Here is a 13,298-nt window from a genome sequence, read left to right on the forward strand (position 1 = left end):
TAAATCAAGGGTAAATTAGAATGGGGAATTGTGTGTCATAAAGTCCTGGGGAAGGATTTTGAAACGAAGGTAGGCCTATTACATTTCTATTATCTTTGAACGTAAATTAAGTTGTTAAAGTTTCCTAAACCTTTTACAGGCGTAAAAGTGTCTACTGAATATGGAGTCATATCATCATATCTAAATATTGAGTCGTATCATCATACCTTATTTTTACCTACCCAAATTGCTCTTGACGCCATTCACAAGGCCTTTCCCTGGAGCGTGTAGGTCCCCCTTGGATCCCAGGCCCTCGGACATCCTCGTCAGCCTGGAGCTCCTTTCCGTGTCCCTCCTCCTCAGAGAGGCCGATCGAGGCGAGGAATCCTTGGAGGCCTGCTTCACAGGTGTGGTAGATCTTTTCCCCTTCCGGGCTGGGGACGCAGACTTAGGCTTGCCCAAGCCCTTCCGCAGGCTCTTGGTGGTCTTGTGGTCCTTCTTGAGCATTTTCTCTATGCTGCTCTGGTTGTCAGGGAGGGCCTCTGGGTCCACCATGCACACATCAGGGTGAGGCAGGTGGGGGAGCGGATCTTTCATGGGGGCAGGTGGGGGGTCATGGGCCTTCGCAGCTGATCTGGGTGAAGGGGGTTGGGTGCCCCCTCCTGTGGCGGAGGCTGATAGTTTATCCACCGGCAGGTGTTCTGCATCTTCGTCAGAGTCCAGGTTTCCCTCTGCGGTTATCGACGGGCACTCCTCGGTCTCGGGAGGTACGTCCGAGTCCGACTGGGACGCCAACGAGTCACTTGCTGATGTGGGGGGCGTCTCCTCTCCAGCTAGCACTATCCCAAGTCCAGTTGCCATGCCACCAGGAGGCATGGAAACTGGGTGCGATCCCGCTCCAGCTCCAGCAGCTCCACTTTGAATGTGCTGTCGCTTCTGCTTGTGAGACCTCCTCTTGACCGAGTGTTGCTCACGGTCATCTTCATCCCCCTCCTGAGAGTGGTCGCTCCCTTTGTCCTCTTCACCATCATCGCTGGAGAGGGCATGTGGACTGGGGTTAATGAAGGATGGGGAGATCTCCCCTTTGCGGTGTTTGAATTCACATGAGGAATAGCCAGGGGGGGAGATGGAGGTTGCCTCCATATGCAAGTCAGTGGAGCAACTGGATTCTCCATCTGCTTTTGCAGATGCCTTTGTATGGTGGGCATGTTCTGCTGTGGACAGAGGGGTGGGCTCGCCTGCGGATACACATTCTTTTTTAACATATTCTTCCTCTGCTTCTTCCATTTCATATGCTTCTTCCTCCTCGTCTTCATAGCCTGGAGGAGGGGCACTTGGGCATGCGCCCGGCCCTTGTAGGAGTTCCCAGTCAGATAAGCTACTCCTCCTCCTTTTGACAATCTTCTCTTCCTGTTTCTCTGCTTTTTTATCCTCTATCTTCTCTTTCTCTCCCTCCTTCCTCTCCTTCTCTTTCTCACTCTCCTTCTCAACAGTCTTGTCTTTCTTCTCCTCTGCCTCCCTGTCTTTCTCTTTCAACTTATTTTCCTCTACTTTCTCCTCCTCCTCTACCTTTTCCTTCTCTCCAGCCACCTCTTTCTTCTCATCCGTCTGTTTTGTCTCCTCCTTATCCTTCTGCTCTGGCATTTTTGTGTACTCCTTTAAGGTCTCTGCCTTGATCTCCTTCATTTCTTCCTCTTTCATTACCATCTTATCTTTCTCATCCTTTGTCTCTTTTTCCTCCTTTTTCTGTTCTGTTTTAGGCAGGTCTGCTGTGGTGGCACAAGAGGCTTTGCTAGCTCCACTGAGGACTTCTTGGGGACTTGTGCTAACCTCAGTAGCCCCATTGGAAGAGGCTTCAGTTGACTGCTGTGGTTTTGTCGCCCCATCAGATTGGGACACTGTTGTGGTTGTACTGGAGTTGATAGTGACCATGTATGTCTCAGCCATGGACAGCATGCGTTCTTCTTGCTCTGTCACTGCAAATTTCTGGCATTCAATGCGGCACAGAAGAGTACTGTCCTCCATTTTGCAAGTGTAGGACTCTTTGCTGGCCACTGAGCCCTGGGATTCTCTGTCAGAAGAATCAGCTCTTTGCAATGGGGAAACCTCAAAGAAAGCCCTTGAAGTGGATATGGTTTCAGTGGGTTTGGACAGCTGGGAACATGGTGGTTCTGAAGCTCCAGCAGACGTTATGGTTTTGGTTTCAACAATGCCCTCAAGTTTATGAAAGTTATCCGAGGTTTGACCCTTGTCCATCTCAGGGCTTGATGATGAGTCTTGTTCTGTAATGTCTTTGGCTGGAGTAGCTAAGACTGGAAAGACTTTTGTCAGACTGAATGTAGCTGTGGTTGTTGAGGTAAGCTTTTCAGATGCCTCTAGGTACTCATCCTTTAACATGACCCCTGAGGTTGAGAGGGTTGAGTGCATGGCTGAGGAGTCTTCATCTTTGAAGGAAGAATACTCAAAGGAAGCACCCTCAGAATCTGTCCTGTAGGGGCCACTAGACATTCTGACAGGGGTCTTTAACTCCTCCCCCAACTGGTGGCTGGTTGATAGAAAAGCTGAGGCAGATGAGAGGTAACACGAAGGATCTTCCTCAGGTTTTCTACTAGTGGTATCTGGGGTTCTCTGCCTGTCAGCTTCAATGTCTCCCTGACTGTAATGTTTATCTTCACTGGACTTGGTGGGCAAAGAGGGGTCAGGACTGTCAAACCTCTCCTCCTTTAACCCCAGTTGGCTGTCCTCGGAATACTCTGAGGATTCAGAAGGATATCCTCCAGATGCTGTTTGTTCTATTGCAGTGGAACTGCCAGGCTGGAGTGACGAGGCCCCGACTACATTCTTCAAAAGGGAATCTGCAGTATCTGCTGGTGGAGGGCTGCTTGTGGTCATTGAATGGGAAGGTTCCTCCTTTTTGAGGAGGCTGGGTTCAGGTTCGGGTGAGAGGGTCTTCTTGTCCTCTTCCTTTGTCACAGGATGTTTAGAAGTAGTGGTATCATCCAATATAGATTTACAGATTTCTTTTTCAGACTGCTCTCTCGCGCCCTTCTCCACATCTAGATCACTGGCTTCTTCTGCATCATCTTCCTCATCATCATAATCCTCTCCCACCACCAGTAGCCTCTTATCTACACTGTCTGGAGTGCCTTCTCTCTCAGAATAGCCCATTGTAGATGTACTGGTGATAGAGCTGCCAATTTGAATGCACTCAGATGCAAGAACATTATCGTCTAGGAGCTGTCCTGAATATGCGGCCAAGGGGGCAGCAGTGGCCTGATTGTCCTTTTCCTTAGGCAAAGCTTGATGAGGTAACATGTCTTTTTCTGTTGGTGAGTAGCGACCACAGGGAGAGTCTCCTCTCTCACTATCAGATGAATCCATATAGTCTTTCACTGGCTCATCTTTTTCCTTCTCTTTCTCTGTGGTCTGCTTCTCAGGGACGTCTTCAAAAGGCATGGCTGTAGCTGAGGCTTGGGCATCGATGTTGGATTGACTCCATGAGGGAGAGGCTGTTTCCTTTCTGCCTGACTGGACTGGTAAATACTCCTCTACACTTGGAGATGCTCCAGTCTTGTCCTTCATTTCATCCTTCTCAACCTTTTCAGGTTTATCTTCTTTGAGACTGAAAGCAAATGAGCATGGCTCTGCTGCTGGGGTGGTTTTGTTGTCTTGAGTCTCTGTATACATAAAGCTGTTTTCCACGTGTGGTGTAGATTGTCCCTCCTTCCTATCACTCACTTCCTCTTGACCTTTCTCTTTGTCATTGTGTTCAGTGAAGGCACTTGAGCTGCAATGGAGACTTCTCTCGCTCTTGGGGAAAGGTGGAGGGGTGTAATCAACTCTGCTGAATGACAGCGGTTCCTCTTTTTCCTCGTCCTCTGAGTAGAATGCAGCTGCACCAGCATCTGCCTGGCTAACGTTCCTATTATCATCAATGCCAATTTGTGTTGACCGATCAAACTCTCTAGAAACCTCACGGTCTCCTTTATAGTCTGATTCCTTTTCTTTTGAAATGGGCTTTTCATAGGGTTCATACTTAGACACGTCAAAGCCCTGATCCTCTTGCAAGCTCACACTGACAGTCTCCTTCTCTGTTGTTATTTTGTCAAAACCTTTCACTTTTTCAGAGGCACTGTCTGCTTTTTTAGCATCGACGTGGCTCACTTTCTCGGGAACCTTCTCAGAATCTTTATCCAAGACAAAATATGAACAAGGTTGTGTATGCTCTGGGGAAGCAACTTCCCGCTCTTTTTCAATTTCCATCTCGGCTTCCTTGCCTGGTTTCACATCTTCTTTTGGAGAAACATGCTTTGTCTTTTCATCCGTATTTGATGCTTCTTTGCTTGTTGTCATAGATAGCAGCAGTGTTTCATGCTGGGTGGATTCCGTCACACTGGCCTTGCTGTCAGTGCTTAATAGTGTTGAACCTATAGGCTGTTTGTCTGTAGTGGTGGAGTCAGAGGCTGGCTCTACTTTGGTGGTAGGCATAGCAGAGGCTGGCTCCTCTTTCAAGGTAGGGAAACCAATGGTGGACTCTTGACTGGATCCTGATGTGATCTCAGTTGTCTTGATGTCCTTTTCTAGTTCAGGGGAGAGTCTATGTTGTCGCTCTTTATGCTGCTCTTTGAAGTCTTTATCAGGAGAGGTCTCCCATTTTGGTAATGTAGACACAAGCCCAGTGGTCTGTTCAGAGTGGCTGTCCTTCGTCTGGTCACTAAGCACATTCTCTGATGACTGAGTTGAGAGCAGGTCTTGAGAGATGATCTCGTGTTCTGATTGTCTAGGTTCCACTGATAAAGGTCTTGAGCCTGCACCACCCATGCAAATGGATTCCTCTTCGTCTTCCTCCTCATCTTCCTCATCTCCGTCTGAGTACTGAACCTGAAATGTAGATTCAAGCTTTGTCGCAGAAGTCACCCCTACTTTTTCTAACATTGTTGTCTGTATGCTGTGTTGTAAAGCCTCTTTTAGATCTTTCTCTTGCACCTCCTTTTTCTCTTTCTCCCATTTCTCCTCTTTAGTAGGTTCAATCTCATGAGAATCATATTTTCCTGTCTCTTTCCCGCTCATCTCATCTTTGACTGTGTCAGCTGTTTCACTTTCTTTTTCTCTTTCGTCTCCTTTTATGGGTTCAGCTTCATAACTTTCATCTCTATCTTTCTCTCTTTTCTCATCGTTGATGTCTTCGAAATCACTATCTTCTTTTTCTTGCTCCTTTTCCATCTTCTGTTCTTTACTGAATTCAGCCACATAAGTATCATCTTTCTCTATTCTCTCTTCCTGATCGACTTCAATCTCAAAAAATGTATTGTTTTCTTTTTCTTTCTTGCCCCCCGTGGTGGATTCCACTATACATGTATCATCCTTTTCTTTCTCTCTGTGCTCTCCTTTAGTCGGTTCACTGTCAAAAGTATCTCTCTCTTTTTCTCTTTCCTCTTCTTTCATTGGTTCAGACTTAAGAGGATGTTCTCTCTCCATCTTTTCCTCCTTGATGGCATCAGTCTTACAAGTATCATCCTTCTCTTTCTTCTCATCTTTCATGGGTTCAGCCACAAAGTTATCTTTCTCTTGCTCTATTTTTTCTGTAGTGGTGGAGTCTGAGGCTGGCTCCACTTTAGAGGTAGAGATACAAGAGCTTAGCTCGTCTTTAGAAGTGACTATACTCTCTATTTCTTTCTGTTTTTCTTGTTTCGTAGGTTCAGACTCAAAAGTATCATATTTTTCCTTCTCATTCTCCTCCTCCTTGATGGGCTCAGCCCCACAAGTATCATCTTTCTCTTTCTCCTTTTCCTTCTTCTCTTCCTTGATGGGTTCAGCTTCAGTTGTACCAACCTTTTCTGTTTCTTTCTTCTCTTCCTTGATGGGTTTAGCTTCATGAATGTCATCTTTTTCCTTCACTTTCCCATCTTTATCTTCCTTGATGGGTTCAGCTTCAGTGGTACCAAACTTTTCTGTTCCTTTCTTCTCTTCCTTGATGGGTTCAGCTTCATGAACAACATCTGTTTCCTTCACTTTCTCATCTTTATCTTCCTTGATGGGTTCAGCTTCAGTGGTACCAACCTTTTCTGTTTCTTTCTTCTCTTCCTTGATGGGTTTAGCTTCATGAATGTCATCTTTTTCCTTCACTTTCTCATCTTTATCTTCCTTGATGGGTTCAGCTTCAGTGGTACCAAACTTTTCTGTTCCTTTCTTCTCTTCCTTGATGGGTTCAGCTTCATGAACAACATCTGTTTCCTTCACTTTCTCATCTTTATCTTCCTTGATGGGTTCAGCTTCAGTGGTACCAACCTTTTCTGTTTCTTTCTTCTCTTCCTTGATGGGTTTAGCTTCATGGATGTCATGTTTTTCATCTTTATCTTCCTTGATGGGTTCAGCTTCATGAATGTCATCTTTTTCCTTCACTTTCCCATCTTTATCTTCCTTGATGGGTTCAGCTTCATTTGTACCAACGTTTTCTGTTTCTTTCTTCTCTTCCATGATGGGTTTAGCTTCATGAATGTCATGTTTTTCATCTTTATCTTCCTTGATGGGTTCAGCTTCAGTGGTACCAACCTTTTCTGTTTCTTTCTTCTCTTCCTTGATGGGTTCAGCTTCATGAATGTCATCTTTTTCCTTCACTTTCCCATCTTTATCTTCCTTGATGGGTTCAGCTTCAGTTGTACCAACCTTTTCTATTTCTTTCTTCTCTTCCTTGATGGGTTTAGCTTCATGAATGTCATGTTTTTCGTCTTCCTTGATGGGTTCAGCTTCAGTGGTACCAACCTTTTCTGTTTCTTTCTTCTCTTCCTTGATGGGTTTAGCTTCATGAATGTCATCTTTTTCCTTCACTTTCTCATCTTTATCTTCCTTGATGGGTTCAGCTTCAGTGGTACCAAACTTTTCTGTTCCTTTCTTCTCTTCCTTGATGGGTTCAGCTTCATGAACAACATCTGTTTCCTTCACTTTCTCATCTTTATCTTCCTTGATGGGTTCAGCTTCAGTGGTACCAACCTTTTCTGTTTCTTTCTTCTCTTCCTTGATGGGTTTAGCTTCATGGATGTCATGTTTTTCATCTTTATCTTCCTTGATGGGTTCAGCTTCATGAATGTCATCTTTTTCCTTCACTTTCCCATCTTTATTTTCCTTGATGGGTTCAGCTTCATTTGTACCAACGTTTTCTGTTTCTTTCTTCTCTTCCATGATGGGTTTAGCTTCATGAATGTCATGTTTTTCATCTTTATCTTCCTTGATGGGTTCAGCTTCAGTGGTACCAACCTTTTCTGTTTCTTTCTTCTCTTCCTTGATGGGTTCAGCTTCATGAATGTCATCTTTTTCCTTCACTTTCCCATCTTTATCTTCCTTGATGGGTTCAGCTTCAGTTGTACCAACCTTTTCTGTTTCTTTCTTCTCTTCCTTGATGGGTTTAGCTTCATGAATGTCATGTTTTTCGTCTTCCTTGATGGGTTCAGCTTCAGTGGTACCAACCTTTTCTGTTTCTTTCTTCTCTTCCTTGATGGGTTCAGCTTCATGAATGTCATCTTTTTCCTTCACTTTCCCATCTTTATCTTCCTTGATGGGTTCAGCTTCAGTTGTACCAACCTTTTCTATTTCTTTCTTCTCTTCCTTGATGGGTTCAGCTTCATGAATGTCATCTTTTTCCTTCACTTTCTCATCTTTATCTTCCTTGATGGGTTCACCTTCAGTAGTAGCTTCAGTAGGACCAACTTTATCTGTTTCTTTCTTTTCTTCCTTGATGGTTTCAACTTCAAACACGTCTTGTTTATCTTTCTCCTCTTTCTCTTCCTTGATTGTTTTAGTCTCATGTGTGTCGTTTTTTTCTGTATCTTTCTCCTTCATGTCCTGTTTGATGGGTTTTACATCAGAACTATCATCATTATCGTCGTCATCATCCTCACCATCGTCATAATCTAAGAAACTACTCTCCTTCCCCTTTGGGAATTTAGCCTTACTGCACACTTTGGATTCTTTCTGTTGATGGTCATCATCTTTCTCATCACTGTCTTTGAGTATAGCCTCACCACTATAAATGTCTACTGTCAGAGATTCCTTTCCTGATATGGAAGCTTCGTCTTTGCCTGTGACTGACTCAGAGGTAACAGGGGTTGTCTCCTGTTCCTTTTGCATCTCATCTTTGGAAGGGGAGAGACCATATTTTTCTTCCGCTTTTGTAATGGGCAAGTCTTTTTGAAATGATTTCTCCAAAGATGGTAGTCTGTCTGACTCAACTTTCTTGATGTCAGCATCCAATTTTTTATTCTTATCCACTTTATCTTCCTTTTCCGCTTGATCTTTCTTTGCATCCTTATCTTCTGTTTTGGTGGCTGAATCATGAAGGTCCTCCTGTGTTTGATGCTCCAGTCCTGGGAAGCCCTTGGTCTTTTCCTCCACAGGCGACTGATGAAGAGGAGAGTGAGTTGGAGAGCTGGTTGCACTGGGGGGGGAAGATTGTGTGGGAGAGGCCATTTTCACAGTGCTATCATCTGGACTGCAGCATCGCTCTTCACCTTCCGAAGTAATTGAGTCTGACCTAAAAGGCTTTGAGAAAGAGGGTGGGGGTGAAAGGGGTGTTGAAGGCATCACCGTTACGATGTCTTCTTTGGACTTAAAGAGTTGTACCTCCTCAACTGGTAGGTGATCCTGCTTCAAATCCTGAACAAGTTTGGAGACAGGAGCCTCAGAAGCAGGGAGCTGTTCCACATCCCTATCTCTATCCTGGAGCATTTGAGGGGAGGCATAGCTCTCCCCAAGTGAAATGTCAGTGTTAGGAGTTTGGTCCTGATCTTCTTCCTCCTCTTCATCATGAGTCTTGATGACCTTAGCCTCTGTCTTCAAATCAGAGATAACTGACAGGCACTCTTTGGATGGAACTGACTTCATGTACTTGTCTTCCTCTAAGGAGGATGTTGGTGAGATGGTCCCAGCAGAGTGTAAATGTTCTTTCCCATGTGTGGCCTCCGTTGGAATTGCCAGGGGAACGCTATTAACAGTGTCAAGAAGCAGAGAGCTTTTGCCTGTTTCCTCAGTCTGAGGTGTTGCGACAGAGGCCACTGATTGGTCCTCTGCAATAGAGGTGGGGAAGGAGGACAATTTATCATACTCTGTGATGGATGTGGCTGAGGAAACATGTTCCTCCTCAGCCAAGGGAGCAGCAATGATGTTAGTGAATACCGATACTTGCTCCTGTCCACAAATGAAACCTTTGGCTGTTACATCAGCCATAGCTGATGCTTGCATCTCCTTCATCCCATGGATGGTGTCAAAGGAGCCTGTCTGATCTGGGACAGAGATGTCATATGTACCCACTTCGTATTGGAGGTTTAGTATCCTGTCATCAGCCTCTTCGTGAACTTCCTCATCAGAGATGGTCTGTTCAGTTTCGGAGTTGCCGGGAATGGTTTCGTCTTGAATGAAGGAGATGGGCTCGGCTGCACCAGTTCCTTGCAGTGTTGACACTATGTCGACTCTAGCACCTCCCACATTTGACACGTAGCCCTCTTCATCTTCCTCATCCTCCTCTTTAGCTCCAGGAGTATGTTTAACTGCTTTGCTTTCCCCATTCTTGGCCAATGTGTCTTTCTCTCCCGCTTCAGGTTTGATTTTGACTTCTTCATCTGCTATCATGTCTAAAACGTCTACCTCTTCCAGCTCAGCCTTTTCAACAACATGTCCATCTTCTTCCTGTTCCTCCTCCTGGGATGAAGGCCTTCTGCTTTCCTCTTTTGTTACCGCCATATCTGTGGGCTTTTCAACTTTCTCCATTTCCTCCACCTCATGTTTCCTGTCTAGTTCATTATCCTTCACATCATCTTTTGCATCATCTTCTTCCTCCCCTATCCCCATATCTTCCTCTTCCTGAAATGTTTTCTTCTCTGCAATCGGGCCTTCTTTTTCTTCCTCTTCATCATCTTCAACTGCAGCTCCCTCATCCTCATATAGTTCCACTTCCTCTGCTTGTAATTCTTCTTTATGCTCTTGTGTTAATTTGTCCTCTTTGCTTTGAGATTCAGTTTCAACTTCCATTGCTGTGGCTACTCCCTTCTCAGGAGACTTTGTGCCTGGTGGAGTTTTAGAGACAGTTTCCTGTTCTTTCTCCTCCTCCTGGGTAGGGGATTCGGCTATGCTTTCCTCTGCTGGTGTCTCCACTGCACTCTCTGGTGGCTCTGATGATATCTCATCTTGTTTTAACTCCTCAAAGTCCTTGGTAAGATCCTCTGGAGTGGAGGAAGCAGATATGCCCTCAACACCCCCATTCTGTAGTGGCTCAGGTTGAATGGTCTCTGCTGCTGGTTCCTCAGGTTTGGGTTCAGCCGGCTCTGCCTTGGCCGCTTTGCCTTTGCTTTTGTCGGTTTTGGGTTTACTTGACACTTTTGCCCTGTGCAGGGTCCTTCTGACCTCTGGTGTGAGGGGTTTTAAGTCAGGTTTTGTTATCTTTCTCAACTCTGACTTAGACGCATCTTTTTTCTTGTCAACTTTGGGGTCTTTTTTCTCTTCTTTTTTAGCTGTGTCAACTTTCTTGACTTTCTTAATCTCTTTTTTCTCATCCATCTTGGATGCCCTTTCCTTTGAATGTTTTTTCAAGGATTTCTCCTTCAATAGTTTTTTCTTTTCTGGTGCATCAGTCTTGGATTTTATTATTTTTGTGAGTTTTTCATTCTCTTTAAGTTTCTTCTCCTTTTTCTCTATCTTGTTCTCCTTTACAGAGTCACCCTTTGCCTCTGTGACTGCCGATACCTCATCATCTGCTTCTTTCTTAAGGGGTTTTGTAGTCTTGGGAGATGATTTCAGACTTTCTTTGCTGTCTGTCCTTTGCTTTAACTTTGTCTGTTTTACAACAGAGGGAGGAGCCCCTGAGGCTATGTCTTTTTGTGTGGCTACTGGGTATCGCAAGAAGTCAAGGTGCTTTAATTTCTCTAGTCCCTCCAGGACTTTGTTTTGTGGTGCGTTTCCAGGGAACAGCACTCTGACAATCTTTTCGGCAGGATTGGCAGGAAGCCACACAACTAATGCTGTAACCGACGTCAGGTAAGGTACGGATATTTCTCCCTCTTTTCCATTGGGGAGCACAATGCCTGTTTTGGCCTTGCTGTTACCCGCCCACTTCTGCATGAGAAACTGCATCTCCTTACTGTCCTTGACGGGGTTCAGAACATACATGTCTAACTTGCCCACCCCCATCTTATGAAAAAGAGTGAAAGGCTCAATAGTGTTGCTGACCAGTCTACAGAGAGGCTCCGGCTTGATTCCCAGTTTGTTGAGGTACTGCAACGTGAGGGAGGCCTCCTCGATGCTGCGCTTGACCTTTAGGTTTGATTCTGGCATACGTAGCTTTTCGGGTACATTGAAGAAGATCACACCAAGCTCTGGAGAGATCAGGTTTTTCATCCAATCACTGTAGGTGGTTGAGCCTTGTGACTGCTCCTCCTCCTGCTCTGCTATTTTCCTCTGAAGGAGTCCGTTGATGCCTGGCAGATTGTCTGCACCAATGTGAGTGAGTAGAATTGAGTCGATGCGGTCCAAGTGTCTGACCAGCTTCCAGAAGCATGATTTCCGTTCAGAGCCTCCATCCACTAGGATGTTGAAGCCATTGACCGCGAACAGGGCCGAGTCACCCCTCCCCCCAGGGAAGATGTAACAACAGGGCCTGGACAGTTTCAGGAAGCCTCCAGATGTGGGCGGCTCCAGGAGGTCAAAGGGAGAAGGCACATCCACCGTCTCGGAGATGTACTCCGTGAACTCTGTGACTCCCTCCATCTTGGGGAGCACAGGCTCAGGGTTCAGTCTGTACTCAAGGAACTCCCGTAAGTGCTGCTGCTGACCCAGGGAGCTCCAACCCACCTCCGATCGGCAGGACACAGTGAGTGTGGCCCGCTGCTTGGGGGCTGCTTCGCCCAGCAAATCACTGACCTACAGGAGAATGACAGACAGAGACAAGCCAAGGTCAGTGTTGATGTATAAAAATTGCTCAATGACATTGTTGTTTTCATTTTTATCCACAATTCCAGTTCATGGGGGGAATATAAAATATTTGTAATTTCATTGGTAATCTAATCTTCATTAGAAAAACATGAGCTTTTCAGTGCTACAGACTATAAAGTGTCAGAACAGGCTGTTCTGAATAGGATTTGACTGTTCTGAACAGTAATATCTTACCCCAGGATGAGCAAAGACTTGTGAGAAGCTCTTATAGGTGAAAACCCCACTTTGGAGAAGCAGGTCACCGTGGTCTGAGTTCTGCCCACTCAGGACCAGGAGTTTGTGTCCTGCTGAGTCTGTGACTAGAGACTGGATCTGGGGCAGAGAGCAAAACAGAGCAGAGTTATAGGAAACAGCACAGAACAAAGATTGGATCTTTTTATATGGGTTACACTATGAAATGAATCAAATGCATTTACATTTTCTTATGCCATTATGGTATTCCATTTAAAGCACGGTGAGAGAAAATAGTTTGTTTTCTCATAGGAAAAAAGGAAATGCATTAGGTTTTAAATCATAATGACAAAATGTAAACAGATGTATATAATGATTGAAATCTTGAAACACACCTCTGAAGCAACTGTATCCTCTGAGGGGTTGACTAGCACGACTGTCTCTAGGGCATCACTCTTGTGGTGGAGAGTCCTTTGTCCTACAGGGGCCAGAAAATCGAACAACATGAGAGAGGCCAGACGTGTTTTGTCAACATCTTTCATGCACTTGCTTTGAAGTGTTCCTTTCCAATCCTTGTAGACATAACCAACATTGGCACAGGTCAACAACTTAAAAAGCTACTGAGAATCTTGCCAGAGTCTGAGCAGTCTGCCTCAAAGACATCCTACTGGAGAGCATCCAGAGTTTATCTGTGAAAACCTTTTTCAGTCGGGGAGATTTAGTACTCTGTACTGCGTGGTGCCTGTATGTGGGGCAGACACTTAGAGAAAGCACACACCACAGTGCGTCAAGGCAAGAACAAAAGTTGGAATAGGAAATAGGTCACCAATGTCTACTACTGGTTGCGGCTTGAAATCAGAGCTAACAGGTACAGCTTTTTAGAACAGAACAAAGCCACTGGGCACACACTGGTTGAACCAACGTGGAATAGATGTTGAATTGACGTCTGTGCGCAGTTGGAAGTGGAGAACAGCTACTGACATTTTCATGCAAGGGAATTGAGAATTGGATAATACCTAAGCTAGAATTACATGGCTTTGTAACATAGAAATATTGGCCCAATATATCTGAATGTTTGGCAATCATCATCACAAGGACTTCAAGCATATGATTTTCAGGTTATTGGTCAATATCATAGACACTGAAAACAATGCAGTGAGTTGGTATAATTG

General features: G+C 45.0%; 1 protein-coding gene across 17 annotated transcripts in view; it reads right to left on the minus strand.

Annotated features, from left to right (window-relative positions):
- Positions 1-13,298, minus strand: part of map1ab (microtubule-associated protein 1Ab) — a 74,666-nt gene that overhangs the window by 7,481 nt on the left and 53,887 nt on the right. The window contains exons 3-6 of one of the 17 annotated variants that reach the window (XM_029758330.1): positions 12,522-12,604; positions 12,130-12,267; positions 7,611-11,883; positions 222-7,400 (exon numbers count right to left, since the gene is read on the minus strand). In XM_029758330.1, the coding sequence (XP_029614190.1) occupies positions 222-7,400; positions 7,611-11,883; positions 12,130-12,267; positions 12,522-12,604 (11,673 nt within the window). Of the gene's footprint in view, positions 1-221; positions 11,884-12,129; positions 12,268-12,521; positions 12,605-13,298 lie in introns of all 17 variants that reach the window. The other 16 variants (XM_029758328.1, XM_029758327.1, XM_029758329.1 and 13 more) reach the window with 16 other exon arrangements.

Source organism: Salmo trutta, chromosome 7, assembly GCF_901001165.1.
Source record: "Salmo trutta chromosome 7, fSalTru1.1, whole genome shotgun sequence".
NCBI classification, from domain to species: domain Eukaryota; kingdom Metazoa; phylum Chordata; class Actinopteri; order Salmoniformes; family Salmonidae; genus Salmo; species Salmo trutta.